The sequence below is a fragment of the Rana temporaria genome, chromosome 11 (genome assembly GCF_905171775.1).
Source record: "Rana temporaria chromosome 11, aRanTem1.1, whole genome shotgun sequence".
NCBI lineage: Eukaryota > Metazoa > Chordata > Amphibia > Anura > Ranidae > Rana > Rana temporaria.
In genome coordinates, this window is record NC_053499.1 from 18,066,454 (window position 1) to 18,090,155 (window position 23,702).

Here is a 23,702-nt window from a genome sequence, read left to right on the forward strand (position 1 = left end):
TGCCCCAGTGTCTATGGAATGAATAAATACTCCTTTATCAGTGGGACAAATACATACTTCTGTCTCAGGGGGAGTAATAAATGCCCTTGTGTTAGTGGAAATAATGAATGCCCCTATGTCAGTGAGATTAATAAATGCCACAGCATCAGTGGGAGTAATAAATGTTCTTGTCAGTGGTCAATGGGAATACTTCATACCCCCATGTCAGAGGGAGTAATAAATGCCCCCATGTCAGAGGGAGTAATAAATGCCCCTGTGTCAGTGGAAGTAATAAATGCCCCTGTGTCAGTGGGAGTAATAAATGCCCCTGTGTCAGTGGGAGTAATAAATGCTCTTGTCAGTGGTCAATGGGAATACTTCATGCCCCATGTCAGAGGGAGTAATAAATGCCCCTGTGTCAGTGGGAATAATAAATGCCCCCATGTCAGAGGGAGTAATAAATTCACCCACATCAGTGGGAGTAATAAATGCCCCCATGTCAGAGGGAGTAATAAATGCCCCCATGTCAGAGGGAGTAATAAATGCCCCCATGTCAGAGGGAGTAATAAATGCCCCTGTGTCAGTGGGAGTAATAAATGCCCCCATGTCAGAGGGAGTAATAAATTCCCCCATGTCAGAGGGAGTAATAAATGCCCCCATGTCAGAGTGAGTAATAAATGCCCCCCATGTCAGAGGGAGTAATAAATTCCCCCATGTCAGAGGGAGTAATAAATTCCCCCATGTCAGAGGGAGTAATAAATGCTCTTGTTAGTGGTCAATGGGAATACTTCATGCCCCCATGTCAGAGGGAGTAATAAATGCCCCCATGTGAGAGGGAATAATAAATGCCCCCATGTCAGAGGGAATAATACATGCCCCCATGACAGAGGGAGTTATAAATGCCCCCATGTCAGAGGGAGTAATAAATGCCCCCATGACAGAGGGAGTTATAAATGCCCCCATGTCAGAGGGAGTAAGAGGCCCCCATGTCAGAGGGTTCGGTAACAGGCGGGCAGCAAAGTACAAAGGCATAGGCAGAAGCAAGATCCAAGGGAAGCCGAGATCAGGAACTGGTAATCAGGAATGTATCAGAGTCCAAAAGCAGAGTCAGGGAAGGCCAAGTTCAGCAACAGGTATCAGGTTAGGGACGCGCTCCTGCGCATTAGTGCTCTGGCAAGCCTGCTGTTGTCCGTGTGCATGCGCATGCGCATCAGCGCTCTGGGAAGCCTGCTGTTGCCTGTGCACGTGTGCATGCGCACGTATGCGCGCCAGGGTTGTTCTAATAGTTCTCTTACAGGCCATACCATCTGTCTTGCTGAGAAAGTGATGTCACATGCTGGGGGAGTATATACCAGTGAACGGAATTTATAAATACAGGCCCTATTAATTTAGTCCTCCACAATAGTCCCAGTTTCTCATGTAACCCCTTAGGAAAATGAATTACCCCCCCTTGTGTTTGACCATCTCCTATGTCTTTTTTTCCACTCTACCCCAGGGACCGAATGAGGACTTCCGTCAACGTCGTTGGTGACTCCTTCGGTGCCGGCATCGTTTACCATCTATCCAAGGCAGAGCTGGACAATCTGGATAAGCAGCATGCACAGCAGGAAATTGAAATGACCAAGACTCAGTCCATTTATGACGACATGAAAAACCACAGGGAGAACAATTCCAACCAATGCATTTACGCAGCGCACAATTCTGTGGCAGTTGACGACTGCAAGGTACCCTTCACCTTTATGGATATCGAGACCTGTATATAGACTGCATGCTCCTCCTTTGCACTTGCATGTACTGTGTATTCTGTTGTATGGTTGTAGTGTTTACAGTTACAACCGGTCAGGTCACCCCCAATATACTGGTTAAGACTTGGAGGGTAACAATGTAACATCCTGTGAAGTTTATAGAAGAGAGTGTTCTCTAGAACTGCTACAATGTATCATGGAAGGAAGAAAAGCAGGGGGCAATACATTGCGGGTGCTCATTATTGAGACAAGGATTTGTAATTCCAATACCAAGTAAGAGTTGTGCAGTTAAGAACAACTATTAGGTATTTATACAGTGGAACCTCGAATTACGAGCATAATCCGTTCCAGGAGAATGCTCATAATCCAAAGCACTCGCATATCAAAGCGTGTATGCCCATTGAAGTCAATGGAAACGAAAATAATTTGTTCCGCATTGACTTCAATGGGATGCAATACCGCATCCGGCCAGAGGCGGGGGGCGCCGAAGAGAGCCTCAGAAATGGCCGAAAAGAGCCGAGGACACCTGGGCTGACCTCGGCAAACCTCAGAAAGACTTAATTCCCGAGATTTGTTGAGGTCAACCGAGCTGTCCTCTGGCCTTTCTGTGCAATTCCGAATTATTATTATTATTATTATTATTATTATTATACAGGATTTATATAGCGCCAACAGTTTACGCAGCGCTTTACAACATCAGGAAAGACATTATAGTTACAATACAATTCAATACAGGAAGGATCAGAGGGCCCTGCTCGTTAGAGCTTACAATCTAGAAGGGAGGGTCAAGTGGAACAGAGGGTAGTAGATGTGGGGGGTGATCAGATGGACAAAATAAAAATGCAGTTGTTAGGTGTGGGTAGGATAGGCTTCTCTGAAGAGGAGGGTTTTCAGGGATCCTCTAAAGCTAATAGAGAAGGAGATAGACGGATAGTTTGGGGTAAGGAGTTCCATAGGCTTGGAGAGGCTCTGGAAAAGTCCTGTAGACGAGCATGGGAGGAGGTGATGAGAGAGCTAGAGAGCAGGAGGTCTTGAGAAGAACGAAGAGAACGATTAGGTTGGTATTTAGAGACTAGGTCAGTGATGTAGCTGGGGGCAGAATTGTGGATGGCTTTGTAGGTCGTAGTTAGTAAGAATGACGCCGATCGGCTGCAATCAGCGATGTTCGGCTCTGCTCGGCTCCGGCGCCCCCCCTCAGGCCGAACGCGGTACTGGACACCGATTTGGTCTGAATCGTGCTCGTTTTGCGAGACAACACTCACAAACCGAGTTACGATTTTTAAAAATACAGTATTCGTATTGCGATACGCTCGTTAACCGCGTTACTCGCAATCCAAGGTTCCACTGTACATTATAACAGATATAATCAGTAATAAATAAGGACTCAGCAAACCAGTCTCAACTGGTAAGATAAAATGTCCCTCATTTAAAAATAGAAACTTGACCATCCCATTACTGATGGGGATCAGGAAGGTTTTATTTTTTACCCAGTTGGTTTATGTATTTTTTTGGGGGGGGGGGGGGGGTTGCCTTCCTCTGGATCGATTGAGGTTTGAGGGTTTTGGAGATGTGGGTTTTAATCTTATTTTTTTTTTCAACCTTATTAACTATGTACTATGTACATTTAAAAAATATAATTACTTACATCCCCATGCCTTTTAACAGTTGTACACAAAACATAAAGCTTTTCTGTGGCCATTGTTGAGCTACGAGTAATGGCGGTGCGAATTAGCGCACCATGACACGATATTATGTGTTGATGGAGCGCTGGACCCTAGGGTAGATAGAGAGCAGAAGTTTGATTCTAATTTCTAGAGGCTCTCTGTGTCAACTGGAATACCCCAAAAGATCCCCGGAGAAGTCTGTTGAACATTAGAAGGATGATAGTGGCACAAAGGTTGAGTAAGTTAGGACAAATGTTATATCATGGCACAAAATTTAAAAGCCAACGTGTTTCTACATCTAAAAGTTCCCCTTCATCAGGACTTCTGTGTTGGCAAAAAGTTCAAATTCATACTGGACCACAGTTGAAAAATAAATTTGATCTTAACGCCAAGCACACAAGCCCTGGAGCTTATTTTTTATTTATTTTTACTGGGTTTACTAAACCTTTGCGGCCCTCTCAAATTTTTCATTATATTTAAGCAACAAATTATTCTCCAGGAGTATATAATGAAATTGTCAATTTTAGAGAAATGCTTAAATAATGCAGTACAATTGAACTATTTAACGATTTTTGCCGACTAAAATGTACTGGAGATTTTAGTCGACTAAATTATGACTAAAACTAAAACAATTCAGATGACTAAAAAATGACTAAGTGTAATATTTGATAAAAATATATATAATCATTTTTTTATCACATATTACACTTATATCTGTATTAGTGGGCTTTTATGTCCAAATATTTGCACTGTGAAGTTATTGATTAGCGCACCTATTTTTTAATTATATATGTTTGTGTCAGGGGTCCGGACCTTTTTGGGTTGCAGTCGTTCTCCACTTATATGTTTAATTTACTTATTAGTCAACAGTTTAATAATTCGCCTCTTCCAGGGGGGGTGGGATAAGCGCAGGATTTATACCAGTATTTTTAAAATATGATGGCATTTTAGTCAAAAGACTATGGGTCAGATTCTCAGAGACTTACGTCGGCGTATCAGTACATACGCCGTCGTAATTCAGAATCTGCGCCGTCGTATATTTAAGCGTATTCTGGAAACCAGATACGCTTAAATTTGGCTAAGATACGAGCGGCGTAAGTCTCCTACGCCGTCGTATCTTAGGGTGCATATTTACGCTGGCCGCTATGTGGCGCTTCCGTTGTTTTCCGCGTCGAATATGCAAATAAGCAAGATACGCCGATTTACGAACGTGCGTACGCCCGTCGCAATTAGTTACGCCGCTTACGTAAGACATACGCCGGCGTAAAGATAAAGCAGGTCTCTAGATGGCATAGCCCATGCAATGTATGGACGTCGGAACAAGCGTATCTTTTTACGTCGTTTGCGTAAGTCGTACGCGAATAGGGCTGTGCGTAAGTTACGTTCACGTCGTAGGCAGTGTTCGCCGTATCTTAGGCATTCTATCCGACCCATGCGCACTGGGATACGTGGGACGGCGCATGCGCCGTACGTTTTAAACCTCATTTACGTGGGGTCATGCTTTATTTGCATAAAACACGCCCACCTCATCCCAATTTGAATTAGGCACGTTTACGCCTGCACATTTACGCTACGCCGCCGTAACTTAGGACGCAGGTGCTTTGTGAATATAGCACTTGCCTCTCTAAGTTGCGGCGACGTAGCGTTAATACGATACGCTACGCCTGCCCACACTTACGCCGGGGTACGTGAATCTAGGCCTATGACTAAAACTAAATCTAAATTTGATGTCGAAATTTAACACTGGTCACCAGATATCATTCTCCAGCAGTCAGGTATATTCTGATGGGTGCTAATCTCTAAACAATTGCCAATGCTTATAGCACATCATTGGTCAATTCGTGTGGTTAGGTTCTTCCATGATACAAAGTAGCAATAGAGCAGTCCTAGGGGTGATAGCTCCTGGTGTATGTGTTCCAAGAATACCTCTGTCATTGAAACGCCGTGCCTTTTTTGCTGGTTGAGGGGTTTGTAACCTATGGAATGGGCACCTAGACACCAACTTCTCCAACAGCAAAGAGGTTATTGAGATGCCATATGTACATATAATGTATATAAATTGTATCAAATATACATAACAGAAGTGTTGCTTTGTGCATAGAGTTGGCCATTTTGTTCACCCTTTCATGCACTAGGCGCTCGTGGCTCTCGCCTAGTGAACTGAAAGGCTATGTCTTGGTTTACTTTACAAAATGGCCTTCATAGATGTGTCTAAGACTCTAGCCGCTGCCATTGACAGTCTGGCAGTGATGTATCTTACTATATTTGGGGTAGATTGGCTAACATTGCATGATTTATCTTTTGTAAATAATGCTTTTTTTTTCTATGTTCATCTTTTCATTGTAACTTTGTATCTTCCTTACTTTATGTTTTTTTTTTCTCTTTTTTTTTGTAATGCATGCATGTCCCTGTCCATCCATTAAGGATTGGAGGGATGTTTTGTTTTGAAATGTTGGTGCAATTTGTCACTTTTCCATGTCCCAATGCTCTCACACATGCAGTCTTTCCACCGTGTCGAGTACCAGTCGTGTCTCTAAATGTTGTGTACACTACGAGGACCTTAGCGTGTAAGGTAAGGAGCGGAACTCCTGATAGGGGTAGATGTAGTATACTAGTGTCTTTTTATAAGAGTGTAGCGTGAGGTTGGGTTTAAGTCTGGAACTCAATTATGGGCAATTAATGTTACTTTTATATTTGCTACTCCCACTCCCTGTGACCACACAGCTGTAAAGTGGATGTAAACCCTCTATACACCCAGGGAAGTGAACCGCCTCAGATGATACACAGGGATGAACCAAATCTCCCTACATAGGTTTTACGTGTATATCTGCTGTCTTCAAATTTATATACTGTTTAGAACAGGGGTCTCCAAACTTTTCCAACAAAAGGGCCAGTTTATTGTCCTTTAAGGCCGGGTACTCACGAGCAAACATGTACGGTGGAACCGGTCCGTCGGACCGTTTTCACCGTACATGCCTGCCAGAGGGCTTCTGTATGATGGTTGTACTAACCATCGTACAGAAGTCCGCGCGTAAACACTACGCGGGGCGTGTCCGCGTCGTCGCCGCAACGATGACGCGGCGACGACGCGGCGACGTGGGCGGGCCTGCCATTTAAAGGCTTCCACGCATGCGTCAAAGTCATTCGACACATGCGAGGGACAGCGGGCGCTCGGACATGTACGGTTGGTCTGTACTGACGACCGTACATGTCCGAGCGGGCAGGATTCCAGCGGACGGTTTTAAAACACGTCCAGGAATATTTGCCCGCTGGGAAAAGGCCCGGCGGGCAAATGTTTGCTGGAATTCGGCCCGCTCGCGCCTACACACGACCGAACATGTCTGCTGAAACTGGCCCGCGGACCAGTTTCAGCATACATGTTTGGTCGTGTGTACGGGGCCTAAGACTTAAGGGGGGCCGAAATGTGGCCAGCAGAGGCAAAAAATTGCACAGGCCCAGCATCAGTGAAGATAAATATGGCCTCAGGGTCGGTGGTCACTAAGAGGAGGAGGAGTAGTGCCCCTGATAGTAGGATGAATGGTATCCCATCATTGGTATTAGTGGAAGATATAGTGCCCATTGATGGTGTCAGTGGGAGGAATAGTGCCCCAAGGGCCAGATAAAGGCTGGCAAAGGGCCACATCTGGCCCTTGGGCCGCAGTTTGGAGACCCCTGGTTTAGCACATTCAGATCGTGTTAGGAGATTTTCTCTTCCTGGTTAACACAGAGTGTGATGTCTGGGCATACAGCCAAGATAGCTAACATCGCTGCTGATTGGAGGAAAGGAACACACCCCCTCCCATCATAGGCCGCTTACACACGATCAGTCCCTCCGACGAGAACGGTCCGTAGGACCGTTTTCATCGGTTAACCGATGAAGCTGACTGATGGTCTGATGTGCCTACACACCATAGGTTTAAAAACCGATCGTGTCAGAACGCGGACACGTAAACCACGTACGACGGCACTATAAAGGGGAAGTTCAAATCCAACGGCGCCACCCTTGGGGCTGATTTAGCTGATTTTGTGTTAGTAAAAGACGATTCGCGCTTTTCTGTCTGTTACAGCGTGATGAATGTGCTATCTCCAAAACTAACGCTAGTTTTACAAGAACGAGCACTCCCCTCCCCTCATTTAGTCTGAGCATGCGTGGATTTTGAACCAATGGTCGTGCGTACTAACGACCGGTTCGATCGACCGGTTCAATCTGCAGAGGCGCATTGCCGGCGGTATTATCGCAGTTTCCCATTGATTTCAATGGGAAGGAGCAGTATAGGAGCAGTAAACACCCCGCTCCTATACCGCTCAAAAGATGCGGCTAGCAGGACTTTTGGAGCGGTCCTGCTAGCGCACCGCTTCAGTGTGAAAGCCTTCGGGCTTCCACATTGAAGACTACAGGGCACAACTTTTTCAGGCGGTATAGCAGCGCTATTTTTAGCGCGAAACCACCTGAAAAACGTGTCAGTGTGAAGGGGGCCTAAAGCTCAAGCACACATGCATGTGTGTGTGTCTACATATATATGACCCTGGAACATTAATTTTCCTTCTGGCACAGTGAAAGAGAAGAGCATAAACACTTCTCTTATGGCAGAGCCGGTAAGAGGGAGATCTTTCCCATGTTCCTGTTGCTACACAGAGTGATAATACTAATGCACATGGAATGATTAGGGTGTGTCTGGGCACACCCGGCACACCCTGTGCGCACGCCTATGGCTATAGCCGTAACAAACCCTCTACTAGTATACAATTGGTGTCATTTGGCCCCTTCCTGAATTCTTCCTGAAGACGATTGAAGAATCCAGTATGAGAGGGATGAGATTACAAATGAGTTGGGAACTAGCGTTCTTCCTTTTGGCCCCTGAGACACTAAACGAGACGGCATCTGATTGAACCTTGCTAAAAGCTTTTCAAAACTCAATCACCATTCCTGCTTTCTACTTGCAACCACTTGGCAGGGTTAAATTAAGACATTAAATACTTCTCTCCAGGAGCTATCATGTGATGTATGATGCCACCTCGGGTGGCCACAGTAGAGTAGTTTGACTCTTAAAGGCCAGTTCTCCACTGTGAGAGACGAACAGCAGGTACAAGGTCTCGAAAATGCTATCTATTTACCACGATAATATTGAACTCCTACAATCGTTTTGAAATATTCTTAGCTCCAGCAGTTAAAAAAAAGCTTTTATGGCTGCTTATGCTTTGCTTACACCAATAATTACCGTATTTATCGCGGTATAACGCGCTCTGGCGTATACCGCGCACCCCCAAAGTGGCCCCCAATCCTGTGGGAAAAAAAGTTTTTTTGTTTTTTTGTACTTACAGTTTTGATGTCTTGCGCGGCGTCCATCTGCGGCCTCGTCGGGTCCGGCGTCCTTCTGCGGCTTCGGGTGTCCTCTTCGGCGGGTCCGGCGTCCGTCTTCGGCGGGTCGGGCGTCCATCTTTGGCGGGTCGGGCGTCCATCTTCGGCGGGTCCAGTGTCCATCTTCGGCGGGTCCGGTGTCCATCTTCGGCGGGTCCGGTGTCCATCTTCGGCGGGTCCGGCGTCCTTCGGCGGCGTCCTCCCGCTCGTTTCCCGCCACGACTTTGAATACTGCGCCCGCATATAGCGAGCGCAGTACACTCGTGAATCTTCAGGCAGGCTCGGGCGCCTCTTGCACTGACGTCCTGTACGCTCAGGACGTCAGGACGTCAGTACGAGAGGCGCCAAGACTGGCCGAAGATTCACGAGTGTACTGCGCTCGCTATATGCGGGCGCAGTATTCAAACTCATGGCGGGAAAGCGGGTATCGGCGTATATCGCGCACCCACGATTTTGCCCTGATTTTCAGGGCAAAATAGTGCGCGGTATACGCCGATAAATACGGTATCTGCCATTAGATGACCTGACTAGGGGCAGTGCACCCAGAAGGCATTTTTTTATCCTGATCCCCTCTTGATTGACTAGGTCTTCGTTTAAAATGCACAGATAAGCATGCAAGTGCAGTATCCCCTATAAACCAATCAAAAGACATATTTCATTAATAAAATTCTTGACATTTGGTTGATATGGATAGCTACGCACAATGCTTTGCTGCAGCCTATTTAAAAAAAAAGTCCATATGATTTTTTTTCATATTCTGTATTATAAAATTTTCAAGTAGATACAGCAACAATGAAGTGGAAAGGGTTAGGGTTAGAGTTTCCCCTTGAAGAATAAGTCTAGGGCCCCGTACACACGAGGAGACATGTCCGATGAAAACAGTCCGCGGACCGTTTTCATCGGACATGTCTCCTGGGAGCTTTTGGTCTGATGTGTGTACACACCATCAGACCAAAATCCCAGCGGACAGAGAACGCGGTGACGTAGAAGACACCGACGTTCTCAAACACGGAATTGCAATGCTTCCACGCATGCGTCGAATCAATTCGACGCATGCGCGGGATTTCAGGGACGCTGGTTACACGTCATAACCAGCGGACATGTCCGATTAGGTGTACTAACCATCGGACATGTCCAACGGACATGTTTCCAGCGGACAAGTTTCTTAGCTTGCTAAGAAACTTTTGTCCGCTGGAAACCTATTCGCTAGGCCGTACACACGGTTGGACATGTCCGCGGAAACTGGTCCGCGGACAAGTTTCAGCGGACATGTTCGACCGTGTGTACACCGCCTAGGACTCAGAAATTGGAACAGGGACCTCGCTCAGAGGTCAAAGGCCAGAAGGCAGGTTCCCAGAGGTCAAAGGTCATGAGGCATGGCTGACCCACCCCCACCAAAGTTTACCGCCTACCCCAACGAACAAGTCGGGGAATGAACAAGTCGGGGAAAGTGCTTGGCGCGCAAAAGGAAATTCCAATGGAGGGCAGCAAGAGATACAAGGCCGTCTGATTTTAACATTATGGCAGATGTTGTATAATCTGTTCCAGAAGAATGCTTGTAATCCAAAGCACTCGTATCCCCATAGGAATCAATGGAAACTCAGATAATTCATTCCACAGCCACTGTTTGTCTATGCAGTATCGCATTTGGCCAGAGGCACTCTGGAACTGATGCCGCGTACATACGATCGGTCAAACCGATGAGAACGGTCTGATGGACCGTTTTCATCGGACCAAACCGATCGTGTGTGGGCCCCATCGGTTATTTATTCATAGGTTAAAAAAAAGCAATCTTGTTTTAAATTTAACCGATGGATACCTAACCGGTAGAAAAAAAACGATCGTTAGTAGGCACGACCATCAGTTATGCTCAGAATCAAGTGGACGCATGCTTGGAAGCATTGAACTTCATTTTTTTCAGCACGTTGTTGTGTTTTACGTCACCGCGTTCTGACACGATCGTTTTTTTTTAACCGATGGTGTGTAGGCGCGACTGACCATCAGTCAGCTTCTTTGGTTAACCGATGAAAACGGTCCATCGGTCCGTTCTCATCGGATGGACCAATCGTGTGTACGCGGCATGAGTGTTTCCGAGTGAGCGTCTCCAAGTGTCTCCGAGCGTCACCGGCGCCCCCCGCACCTCTGGCCAAATGCGGTAATGCACACCCCAGAGGCTTAAATCCTGCTTGTCTTGCGAGACAACCGAGACAATCCGAGTCAGGATTTTTTTTTAAAAACAGCTCATTTTGCGAAACGCCTCAGAAACCGCGTTACTCGCAAATCCAAGGTTCCATTGTACTGAAAAATGGAGCTTCTTAAATATTTTAGCTAACATTCTGCCCTTCTACCATATAAAATATTTAAACTTTAGTTATTACATTTTCTACTGCCTTATGGTGGAAGGGGAGTGAATCTATATTATCGTTTTTTAACTTCAGCCCGCACATGCTGTCTAGTTTAAGTCTGCAGTCTACATTGTCAGATTCCAGATGCACCAGTATTAATGGGATTTATTTTTCTAAGACCTATTGTATGTACGCCTACGAGTTTGTGTTAGCAATGCTAGACGCATATTCTTTTTGTACATGATTTGTATATAATCAATCTGACATGGTTACTGTTCCTATCGACACTGTAGGCGTAGAATAATAACGTGAACATTGGGCAATTCACAATTGGGGTGCTCTGCACATTGACTGCGCCTAGTTTAGAGAACATGATGTGTGAGAAGGTTCATTTGTTCTGTAATGTTCATGAATTTTTCATCTCCAGCCATTGACGAAAAGCAGCTGTTATTTTTTAATACATTAAACTTCTTTGCTAGACGCTTCTGCTTGTCTTGCTTTGTCTCCTGGAGCTTGCTTGCGGCATGTGCGAATCTGCTGTACTCTATTGCATGCCACCGATATCTCTGAATGCTTCCTGCTTGCCTCTCTGTCTGCATGGACTATACTAATCTTGCATCCTAATGCCTCTTACTAATAAAGAATATTTTTGTGGTTTATTGATGCTAGTGAGATAGCCACCATACACGTACACACACTTCAGTTGCTTAACATACCCACTGGCATAAAACAGCAATTTAAAAAAAATCTATTGCGACCAACTTATATTGCAGAAGAGTTATGGTAAAAATGTAAATGAACACGCTGGCCCTGTGCTCTGGCGCTTTATGCCATATGCAGATGCTTCCAGACCAAGGCCAAGGGCAAACATTGCATGGGTGGGTGCCCATTCTGTCCTTTTAGTCCAACCAGCAGAAAAATAACACACACATTTCAAATATAAAGAACAGCACTGCCTTTAGAAATCATGGGGCCCCATACAGCCTACCCACAGGGTCTGCCCCCACCTTGGACCCCCAGAGGAAGGGTAAAGCTTAGTACACACTTTAGTTTTTTTTCCGTTCAACCCAGCAGTCTGATTTAAAAAAAAAAACAAAAAAAATGATGAGCACAGGAGGAGCTACTGTACTAAATATGCAATGTTATTGTGTTCTGGAAGACTTCCCCCACCAGAACACACCGGTCAGCGCTCTCAGCCATTGGTTGAGAGCGTTAATCAGATGCCTATCGGCAGACCTTTTTTTGGTCATGCCCCTTCGACAGGAGTTATTGTGTTCTGGAAGACTTCCCCACCAGAACACACCGGTCAGCAATCTCAGCCATTGGTTGAGAGCGTTAATCAGATGCCTATCGGCAGACCTTTTTTTGGTCATGCCCCTACGACAGGAGTTATTGTGTTCTGGAAGACTTCCAATGCCTGAACACACCGGTCAGTGCTCTCAGCCATTGGTTGAGAGCGCTGATCAGATACCTATCGGCAGACCTTTTTTTGGTCATGCCCCTTCGACAGAAGCCGGCCGAACGGCTGGCCTTTGTTGAAACCAGCTGCCGTACACACTGGCCTTGTCAGCCAATTTGTATTGAATCAGCCAATGCTGTCCGATATTCGGCCCGTGTTTACAACCCTTAAGAGGCAGTGGGCAGCTTGCTGTGGCAAACTGTGGGTGCGGAAAAATGCACATTTCATTTTCAACCTGCCCTGGCATATTGATATAAAAGAGGAGGTGGAACCTTAATAGGGCTAGGAGCCGAAGTATGGAGGGCTGTTGCCCATTTGATTAATGCTGAGCTCAATGAATTATGTTTTTTGCATACTTACTTTGGGCCAGCTTGGCTCAATGTGGGTATTAAGGTTGTCCCAATACTGATACTAGTATCGGTATTGGCACCGATACCGAGCATTTGCCCGAGTACTTGTACTTGGGCAAATGCTCCCGATGCCTCATCCGATACCTGGACAGTCAGCGGTGATCTGTGTGTGGGAGAGTTACAAGCTTCTCCCCCCGCGGCTTTCAGCTGCTTTAGTGAAATCTATACAGCGGTGATCGGTGCTTGTAACTCCCCCACACATGATCACCGCTTACTGTCCCTGCATCTTCCTCCAGTCCCCCTCCGTTTTGCTGTCCCCCTTCGTTCTTCCTCTGCATCCCCCTCCATTCTGCTGCTGTCCCCCTCCGTTCTGTTGCTGTCCCCCTCTGTTCTGCTGCCTTCCCCCTCCGTTCTTCCTCCGTGTCCCCCTCCGTTCTGTTGCTGTCCCCCTCCGTTCTGTTGCTGTCCCCCTCCATTCTGCTGCTGTCCCCCTCCATTCTGCTGCTGTCCCCCTCCATTCTGCTGCTGTCCCCCTCCAGTTTTCCCCTGTGTCCCTCTGCGTTCTGCTGTTCCTCTCCATGTCCTTTTCCAAATGAACAGAGTTGGTGATCACTGACTCTGTCCATTCACATAACTGAAACATTGTAACCTCCTGTGATTATGATGTCTCAGTTTATGAATGGAGAGGAGCCGCTGTCTCCTCCCCATTCATTTTCTGTGCAGCTGAGGCTGCTGAGAAATTGACTCGGGAACCTCTATCCTCTGTCTCTTTCTCTGTCTCAAGGGGGAGATATCATGGGTCAGTCCATCCCTGCCCCCTCCCCACTCTAAAAAAAAAAAGAGAAAACATTGTAAAAAATATATACGGTATACATAAAAAATATTTTAAAAAAATGTAAAAAAAACAGTCATGTGACATTAAAAAAAGTATCGGTAATCGGTATCGGTACTTGTACTCGGTCTTAAAAAAGTGGTATTGGGACAACCCTAGTGGGTATGCATATCTGGTACTTGGAGGGCCACTGGAGGTGCTGTATATTACTGTAGCAGTCCATACAGTATGAGTCATGATCTTCTAGGTTCTGTGCAAATGAGTTTCCCTCTGCACATAGAACACAAGGAGTCCTTTTATAATGTACCTGGTGGTGGAGCCTGATGTGTGGAGGTAGGTTATCGCCTACACCTTTGGCTCAGGAACCCTAGTGAAGTGACAGGAGCGCCTGAGCACAGAGCGGGTACAAGTGCCTGACTGGTCTTCTGTTGCAGGATGCTGAAGGCCAGTGCTTGCATTGCTGCAGAGCAAGCTGTGCGTTGCTGAAGAGCAGGCTGTACTGCAATCTACATATAGGTGGGATTCCCATTATTCTCTTTTTTGGATTGTACTGTAAGGGAGACTGGAACAGGACACAGACACAGGTCAGCAGGCTCAGATGCAGGTAAGCAGGGTCAGGCAGTTTGGGTCAGCAACTGATCAAGTACAAAGCATCGGGCAGAAGAGTAATCAAAGTCAGGCCAGGGTCAGTAACAGCAGGTAGATAGGTGGATAGGCAGAAGGAGCAGGCATAGCCATGACAGTCATAGTATGCATTATATATTTTTTTCAACAAGTACGAGGTATTCTCTGAATTGATGAGGTAGAGATTGTGAAGTCACCGCCCTCCTCTCCACCTTGTCCAATCAACTAATGCCTTGTATTGATTGAAGAAAATGCAAGGCATTTTATGAATGGCAGAGGTGCTGAGAAAGTGACCTCCCTATGGAAAAGACAGAAGATCACGTCTCTCACTTATGTAGTGCAGATTACTACATTGATTTACAGCCTCCCTAGCAGCCCTCTCGATATCAGATATGCATACTTACTTCAAGCCAAGCTGGACCAACATAAGTATACAAAAAATATAATGTCTGCAGTGTTTTTAGGAGAAGAACAACCATCAGCTATAAAAACCCATCTGAAAGTGGCCTACAGTGCTCATCAATACATTTACATTGCAGGATGTAAGGGCCATATTCACCAAAGAGATACGACGGTGTTTCTCCTGATACACCGTCGTATCTGTTTCTATCTATGCGAGTGATTCATAGAATCAGTTACGCATAGATATCCCTAAGATCCGACAGGTGTAATTGTTTTACACTGTCGGATCTTAGAATGCAATACCGCGGCCGCCGCTGGGTGGAGTTTGCGTCGTAAACCAGCGTCGGGTATGCAAATTAGGAGTTACGGCGATTCACGACGGATTTTCGCGTTCACTACGTCGCCGCTAGTCTAGTTTCCCGTCGCAAAGTTAGTCGTTTTTTTTGGTGCCCTAACTTTAGTCAGCAATCGTATTGCTGTCTAAAGTATGGCTGTCGTTCCCGCTTCGAAATTAAAAATTTAACGTCGTTTGTGTAACACGTCCGGGAATACGGAAGTACGCTACGTGCGTGTCGCCGTTCGATAAAATGACGTCACGGCGCGCAAAGCACGGCAGGAGTTAGGAAACGGAGCATGCGCAGTAGGTCCGGCGCGGGAGCGCGCCTAATTTAAATGGCACACGCCCATTTGAATTGGCCCGTGCAAGTGCTTTGTGAATCAGGCACTTGCGATGAAAACTTGCGGCGGTGTAACGTATCTACGATACGTTATGCCGCCGCAGTTCTATGTGAATCTGGCCCTAAGTCTTTCACCAAAGAAAAAGCCTGAGGTGGGTAATAAAGCAGAAAATCAGTCTACCTCTCCCAGGTAGCTCTGCCCCTTCCTCAGGCACCACCATTATGGAGCATACGTAGCTGTGCCTATGGGCTCTGCCCGGCCTTAGGCATATCTGCTCACACGTAGGTGATTTTGCACGCATGTGCAAAGACGGCGGAATGTTTAGACTCCCCTGCTAGCAGTCTCTGCTTGTTCATGGGAGGCCCTGCGCATGCGCAGATTGCCAGGGGCTCTCTCGTTTGTGGGGAGAACTTCTCGCCTAGGCAAGAAATGGGGGAAGTACTGCTTTGCAGCCCAAATAAATTACTTTTGTAGGAGAGGGAGGATGCAGGGCAGCACAACATGACCTATAGGGTGAAGGTCTGCTTTAGGGAGAACCTGGTACCAAAGTTCATATCACTCAGAGGTCATTTTGAACCTTTGTTGGTTAAGAGCGTCAGATAAAACCAACGTGTTTCAGGGCAAGGCCTCCCCTTCCTCAGGGCTTGACAAGTGGATGTTATTAAAATCACAATGAGATGCAATCAGAGACCTATGTTGAGGGTTGATGAAGATTGTGGCCTCCCTTTGGTCAGGATGGAGACTGGAGAGTAAGAAATATTATCGGACTTTATTCTCACATTCTGATACGCATGAACATTTTTAGACATTTGCAAATCTTAGCAGAAAATACAAAGCATTTGTTCTGCACATTATATTACAATGCAAAATATTCTTTAGCTATATGATATGAGCATAGCGTGGAATAGAGCAAAATGCGCACTTAGCATGAGCCGCTTACAGGCAAAATTCCTCATGTTCGCTTGAACAAGCGCTTTGTTCTTCTTTGCTAAATCTTTTCCTAATTGATGCTTTGCTTTCATTTCAGTATTAAAGGACTACTAAAGCTAAAGAGGAAATAATCTCATATGAAAAAATCATTAGCAGGAGACAAAGGGAAATCAGCGCACACAGGAAAACTGATGGGTTACCAATAGAAACCAGATAAGCCCATAAGGCCAAAGGGCAGTTCCTGTGCTCTGTCTTTCTTTGGGCTCTTCAGCTCCGAAATATTTAAATAACTCCATTCCATAATAATGTTTAATAATTAAAGCCTGGGTGGATAAAACTTAAAGGGGTTGTAAAGGTACAATTTATTTTTCCCCTATTTCTCCCAATGACACTGACAATGGGGCCCAATGACTCCAATGATGGGACACAATTCTTCCCAATGATACCAATGATAGGGAATCATTTCTCCCAATGACACCAACAATGAGGCCCAATGACATCAATAATGGGACACAATTTCTCCCAATGACACTAACAATGAGGCCCAATGACTCCAATGATGGGACACAATTCTTCCCAATGATACCAATGATAGGGAATCATTTCTCCCAATGACACCAACAATGAGGCCCAATGACATCAATAATGGGACACAATTTCTCCCAATGACACTAACAATGAGGCCCAATGACTCCAATGATGGGACACAATTCTTCCCAATGATACCAATGATAGGGAATCATTTCTCCCAATGACACCAACAATGAGGCCCAATGACATCAATAATGGGACACAATTTCTCCCAATGACACTAACAATGAGGCCCAATGACTCCAATGATGGGACACAATTCTTCCCAATGATACCAATGATAGGGAATCATTTCTCCCAATGACACCAACAATGAGGCTCAATGACACCAATGATGGGACACAATTCTTCCCAATGATACCAATGATAGGGAATCATTTCTCCCAATGACACCAACAATGAGGCCCAATGACTCCAATGATGGGACACAATTCTTCCCAATGATACCAATGATAGGGAATCATTTCTCCCAATGACACCAACAATGAGGCCCAATGACACCAATGATGGGACACAATTCCTATTAATGACACCAATGATGGAAAACAACTCCTCCCAATGACACCAATGATGGAACACAATTGCTCCCATTGACACCAATGATGGAACACAATTCCTCCCAATGATACCAATGACAGTGGGACAACTTCTCCCAATGACACCAAGAATGAGGCCCAATGACATCAATAATGGGACACAATTTCTCCCAATGACACTAACAATGAGGTCCAATGACTCCAATGATGGGACACAATTCTTCCCAATGATACCAATGATAGGGAATCATTTCTCCCAATGACACCAACAATGAGGCCCAATGACATCAATAATGGGACACAATTTCTCCCAATGACACTAACAATGAGGCCCAATGACTCCAATGATGGGACACAATTCTTCCCAATGATACCAATGATAGGGAATCATTTCTCCCAATGACACCAACAATGAGGCTCAATGACACCAATGATGGGACACAATTCTTCCCAATGATACCAATGATAGGGAATCATTTCTCCCAATGACACCAACAATGAGGCCCAATGACTCCAATGATGGGACACAATTCTTCCCAATGATACCAATGATAGGGAATCATTTCTCCCAATGACACCAACAATGAGGCCCAATGACACCAATGATGGGACACAATTCCTACCAATGACACCAATGATGGAAAACAACTCCTCCCAATGACACCAATGATGGAACACAATTCCTCCCATTGACACCAATGATGGAACACAATTCCTCCCAATGATACCAATGACAGTGGGACAACTTCTCCCAATGACACCAAGAATGAGGCCCAATGACATCAATAATGGGACACAATTTCTCCCAATGACACTAACAATGAGGTCCAATGACTCCAATGATGGGACACAATTCTTCCCAATGATACCAATGATAGGGAATCATTTCTCCCAATGACACCAACAATGAGGCCCAATGACTCCAATGATGGGACACAATTCTTCCCAATGATACCAATGATAGGGAATCATTTCTCCCAATGACACCAACAATGAGGCCCAATGACACCAATGATGGGACACAATTCCTAACAATGACACCAATGATGGAAAACAACTCCTCCCAATGACACCAATGATGGAACACAATTCCTCCCATTGACACCAATGATGGAACACAATTCCTTCCAATGATACCAATGACAGTGGGACAACTTCTCCCAATGACACCAAGAATGAGGCCCAATGACATCAATAATGGGACACAGTTTCTCCCAATGACACTAACAATGAGGCCCAATGACTCCAATGATGGGACACAATTCTTCCCAATGATACCAATGATAGGGAATCATTTCTCCCAATGACACCAACAATGAGGCCCAATGACACCAATGATGGAACACAATTCCTCCCAATAACACCAATGATGGAACACAATTCCTCCCAATGACACCAATGACGGGGGGACAACTTCTCCCAATGACACCAACAATGAGGCCCAATGACATCAATGATGGTACACAATTTCTCCCAATGACACTAACAATGAGGCCCAATGACTCCAATGATGGGATACAATTCTTCCCAATCATAGGGAATCATTTCTCCCAATGACACCAACAATGAGGCCCAATGACATCAATAATGGGACACAATTCCTCCCACTGATACCTAAAGTGGGGCATTGTTTTTCCCTACTACCATCGGGAAGTGTTCTACTCCCAATGGTCATAGGCTTCCCCCCTTAAGTCTGACTGGTCCTTTGTTTAGAAAGCTTGGAGACCCCTGCTCCAGAGCTTAGTAAATGAGCAGGAGCCCTGCTGATTTCCATCATCCAATCAAGTGCAAGCAAAAATGCTGTTTTTTTTTTTAAATTTCCCTTGCACGTGATTGGGTACTCTTTGCACATGAAGCTTCGCCTCATTTGTTAAGCTCTGGAACAACTTCAATCTGCAAAGTTCACAGTCTATTTGTCTTTGGTAAATCAACTCCTATGCCCCTGCAGAGTCATTAGGATTCTTTAAAAAAGAAAGAAAAAACAGGATAGGTGGATCCTGGGTGGCCAGTGTCATGAGGGATGTGGGCAGAGACATACCATGGTATAGTAATTCCATCTGTGCAGAGCTTGTATGTCCTCTCTATCTTTGGATGGGATTGCTCCAGTTTCCACTCTTATAAGAGAATTATGGCCAAAGCTCTTTTGTGGGTCACTGGAGTACATTTACTTGTGATCTCTAATGACCCAGAATCAGCTGATAGAAGGCTAAAGCCATTGTCATTCCCAGAATGGACCTGTGCTAAACACATCACCGAGAGGAATATTTACATACAAAGGGCTAGATTCAGCAAGAATTTACGACGGCGTATCTATATAAATTCAAAGCTGCGCCGGAGTATCTACTTTCTGTATTCAGAAAGCAAGATATGCCGAAATTAGGCTAAGATCCGACTGGCGTAAGTCTCTTACGCCGTCGTATCTTAGTTGCATATTTACGCTGGCTGCTAGGTGGCGCTTCCGTCAATTTTAGCGTAGAATATGCAAATGAGCTGGATACGCCGATTCAGAAACGTACGTGCGCCCGGCGGAATTTTTAACGTCGTTTGCGTAAGGCTTTTTCCGGCGTAACGTTGCTCCTGCTATATGAGGAGCAACCAATGTTAAGTATGGACGTCGGGCCAGCGTCAAATTTTGCGTCGTTTACGTCGTTTGCGTAAGGCCCCGTACACACCAGCGGATCTGTCCGATGAAAACGGTCCGCGGACCGTTTTCATCGGACATGTCCGCTGCCGGATTTTGGTCTGATGGCTGTACACACCATCAGACCAAAATCCCAGCGGAAAACAAACGCGGTGACGTGTCGCGACATGGCCGCGACGATGACGCGGCAACGTGCGCGACCCTGGAAGTTCAATGCTTCCACGCATACGTCAAATCACTTTGACGCATGCGAGGGATGGCGGCCGATCGGATGTGTCCGGTGAGTCGTACAGACGACCGAACACGTCCGACGGACAGGCTTCCAGCGGACATGTTTCTTAGCATGCTAAGAAACATTTGTCCGCTGGAAAAAGTCTGCTCGACTGGTAATCCGGTCCGGTCGGCTGTACACACGACCAAACATATCTGGTGAAACTGGTCATGTCTGCTTGAATCAGGCGCCAAGATACGACGGCCCGGATTCAGACTTACGACGGCGTATCTGAAGATACGCCGTCGTAAGTTGTTTCTGAATCCGGGCCATAGAGATTAGGGGGGCGGTGCCCTGCATCCCTTATGAACGGGCTGCCACTGCCAACAACAACAGATTCCCCAGCAACAATAGAAACTCTCAGCTACAACAGAAACCCCCCAGTAACAATAGACCTCCCACAACAAAATATCTCCCAGCAAAAATACTGTAGATCCACCTCAGCCACATTACACCCCAACACCAACAATATTTCCCCCAGAAGGCAGTATTAATAGACACGTCCCTCAACAGTAGATCTCTCCAGTCAACAACTGCCCCCCAGCAACATAAAATCCCCCCCAAGCAAGGATAGATTCCCCTTTTTAGCAGCAATAGACCTACTCAGCAACAATAGATCCCTCCAGCAACAACACCCCTTGGCATTTCAAACATCCAGTGCCCGGAGGTGCATTCCCCTGAGTTCCCGCTAAAAAAAAGCCCTGCAGTTAAGTAACGTAAATAAAAGCTAAAGGGAGAGAATGGTGGAGACTTTAATGAAAATCAACTGTAGCAGATATCACAGGTGCAGGCAATGCATTCAGCAGGACAGGAACAAAGGATGTTTCTGGACAGCCGCACTCTGAACAAAGGTTGCTTTATTGAAATAGGAACAGCACTACAAAAACCTGGACAGCTGACGCGTTTCGCACCAAATCTAGTGCTTAGTCGTAGCTCTGAATAAAAGCTATAGAGAAAAAAAAAATTGTAGCCAACACTAAATTTTATGGGGCAGATCCACAAAGAGAGTACGCCGGCGTATTTACTGATACGCCGGCGTACTTTCAAATTTCCCTCGTCGTATCTTTGTTTTGAATCCTCAAAACAAGATACGACGGCATCTGGGGTAGATCCGACAGGCGTACGGCTTCCTACGCTTTCGGATCTAAGATGCAATTCTTCAGCGTCCGCTGGGTGGCGTTCCCGTCGTTTTCCACGTCGAGTATGCAAATGAGCTATTTCCGACGATCCACGAACGTACGAGCGGCCGTCGCATTCTTTTACGTCGTCTCTAGCCGGCTTTTTTCGGCGTATAGTTAAACCTGCTATTTGGTGGCGTACTCAATGTTAAGTATGGCCGTCGTTCCCGCGTATAATTAATAAAAAAATTTGTTTGCGTAAGTCGTCCGTGAATCGGGCTGGATGTAATTTACGTCCACGTCAAAACAATGACGTCCTTGCGACGTCATTTAGCGCAATGCACGGCGGTAAATTTAGGGACGGCGAATGCGCAGTTCGTTCGGCGCGGGGACGCGCTTCATTTAAATGAAACACGCCCCCCTACTCGCCGATTTGAATTAGGCGCCGTTACGCCACGAGAGATACACTACGCCGCCGTAACTTACGGCGCAAATTCTTTCAGGATTCAAACCAAAAAAAGTAAGTTACGGCGGCGTAGCGTATCTCAGATACGCTGCGCCGGGGCAGATCTTTGTGGATCTGCCCCTATATTTTCTTCTCTTGCTGTGCTTTCAGCTCTAGTTAATAAAAAATACTATCTCAAGTACAATACAATTCTCTAACACACAGGGGGGACCAATAGAACAATCACATTACACTTTAGGTAGTGAAGGATCTATATTGTCTTTTTTTAAAACCAGACCATAACACTGATTGTTTTCAGGTAACACTGGCAAACAACGGCAAAACGGCAGACTTCAACGCTGTTGTGGAGGAGACCCAGGAGGCGTAAGAGTTCCCGGAAAGCCCACCGCCGCAGCCTGTCTTCGAGGAAGAGAGTCAACTTACAGTATGACATGACTATCTCATAATAACTATCATTACCCCCACAATAATCTCTACTGCCACAGCACAGAAATACCTTCTTCGGGGCCTCCGTGTTTTCGCAATATGCAAAAAGGGGAATATCAGATCAACGATCAATTTGGGGTGTCGAGAATGTATGAGTGAGCTCGCACCTCATTGTATGGACTCAGGTAACAACAACAACAACAACAACAAAAAATTACAAAAACCTGCAGCCTTGGGGAGGGTTCTGTCTGCAGAACAGTGTTCACTTCATTCCGTTCAATGGTTGATCCCCTACCAATGTCTGGATCTACATTCCTTCTTCATAGTATTACATAGCTCTTGTTACTCAGTGACCAGTATGTTTACACAGTGCGCACTACTGAGCTAGTGTATCTGCATATTACATCTTATGTCATGCTTCTCAATATTTCCAAATCATTACGTTTCCGTTCCTAACTTAGCTAACTCATAACCAACCAATAAGACCAATATTTCCTCAGGGCCACGCCCATTTTTTTTTTAGCAAGCTCAGCCCCCAAGGAGCTCAAACAACTAAGCTGTCTTGTGAAAATAGGGACTCCGTATCTCAATAGGGAGCTCTATGTGTACTATAGAATAGCAAATTATTCCATACTGGACAGTCTTCCTGGTGCACTATAAAACATTTACAATTTTAATATTTTTTATTTATTTCATTTATCTTAATATATATTTATATTATATAGACAGCAATTATCATCCATTTTTAGACACTGCCTAAAGAGTGCTACCTTAGCTGCCTAAATATTAATACAGATTTGTATATACATATGATCCATACCTATAATTTATTTATGATTAAATCAATATTATATTTTATTTCTATTTATTTTTATTAAGCTATTTAAAATAATATTTTAGTTCTTTTGGGTATTAGCATTACTTATTCAATATCTGCTTGTGTTTTCCAATATTTAAAACTTCCTAGAAAAGGTTTACAGTTCTCATGGTTACTGAAGCACAATTGTCGAAAGGTAAAGGGCCTTGTCCAATGAGAAAACGTTATTCTTAAAGTGGAAGTCGATTTTGGAGGGATTGGTGTGTGTATTATACCGGGTCTTGTCCAATCCGTATAGTCTGAAAAATAGAACTAGTAGTGCCCCAGGGCAGAGGCAGCTCTAGGCTTTGTGAGGCCTTAGGCAAAACTTAGACACGAGGCCCCACTCACGCCCATAATGGGAAAAAGGATTACATTTTTAGTGCAGAGTCCTTGCACAAGGAGATTGGTCCCGCAAGTCCACAGGCAG

At 45.4% G+C, this 23,702-nt stretch overlaps 1 protein-coding gene across 2 annotated transcripts in view; it reads left to right on the forward strand.

Annotated features, from left to right (window-relative positions):
• The window catches only part of SLC1A2 (solute carrier family 1 member 2), a 183,585-nt gene extending 160,648 nt beyond the window's left edge, over positions 1-22,937 (forward strand). The window contains exons 10-12 of one of the 2 annotated variants that reach the window (XM_040328085.1): positions 1,475-1,703; positions 5,890-5,960; positions 22,289-22,937. In XM_040328085.1, the coding sequence (XP_040184019.1) occupies positions 1,475-1,703; positions 5,890-5,925 (265 nt within the window). In that variant the 3' untranslated portion in view covers positions 5,926-5,960; positions 22,289-22,937. The remainder of the gene's footprint in view (positions 1-1,474; positions 1,704-5,889; positions 5,961-22,288) is intronic. The other variant, XM_040328084.1, reaches the window with a different exon arrangement.
• The last annotated feature ends 765 nt before the right edge of the window (positions 22,938-23,702 follow it).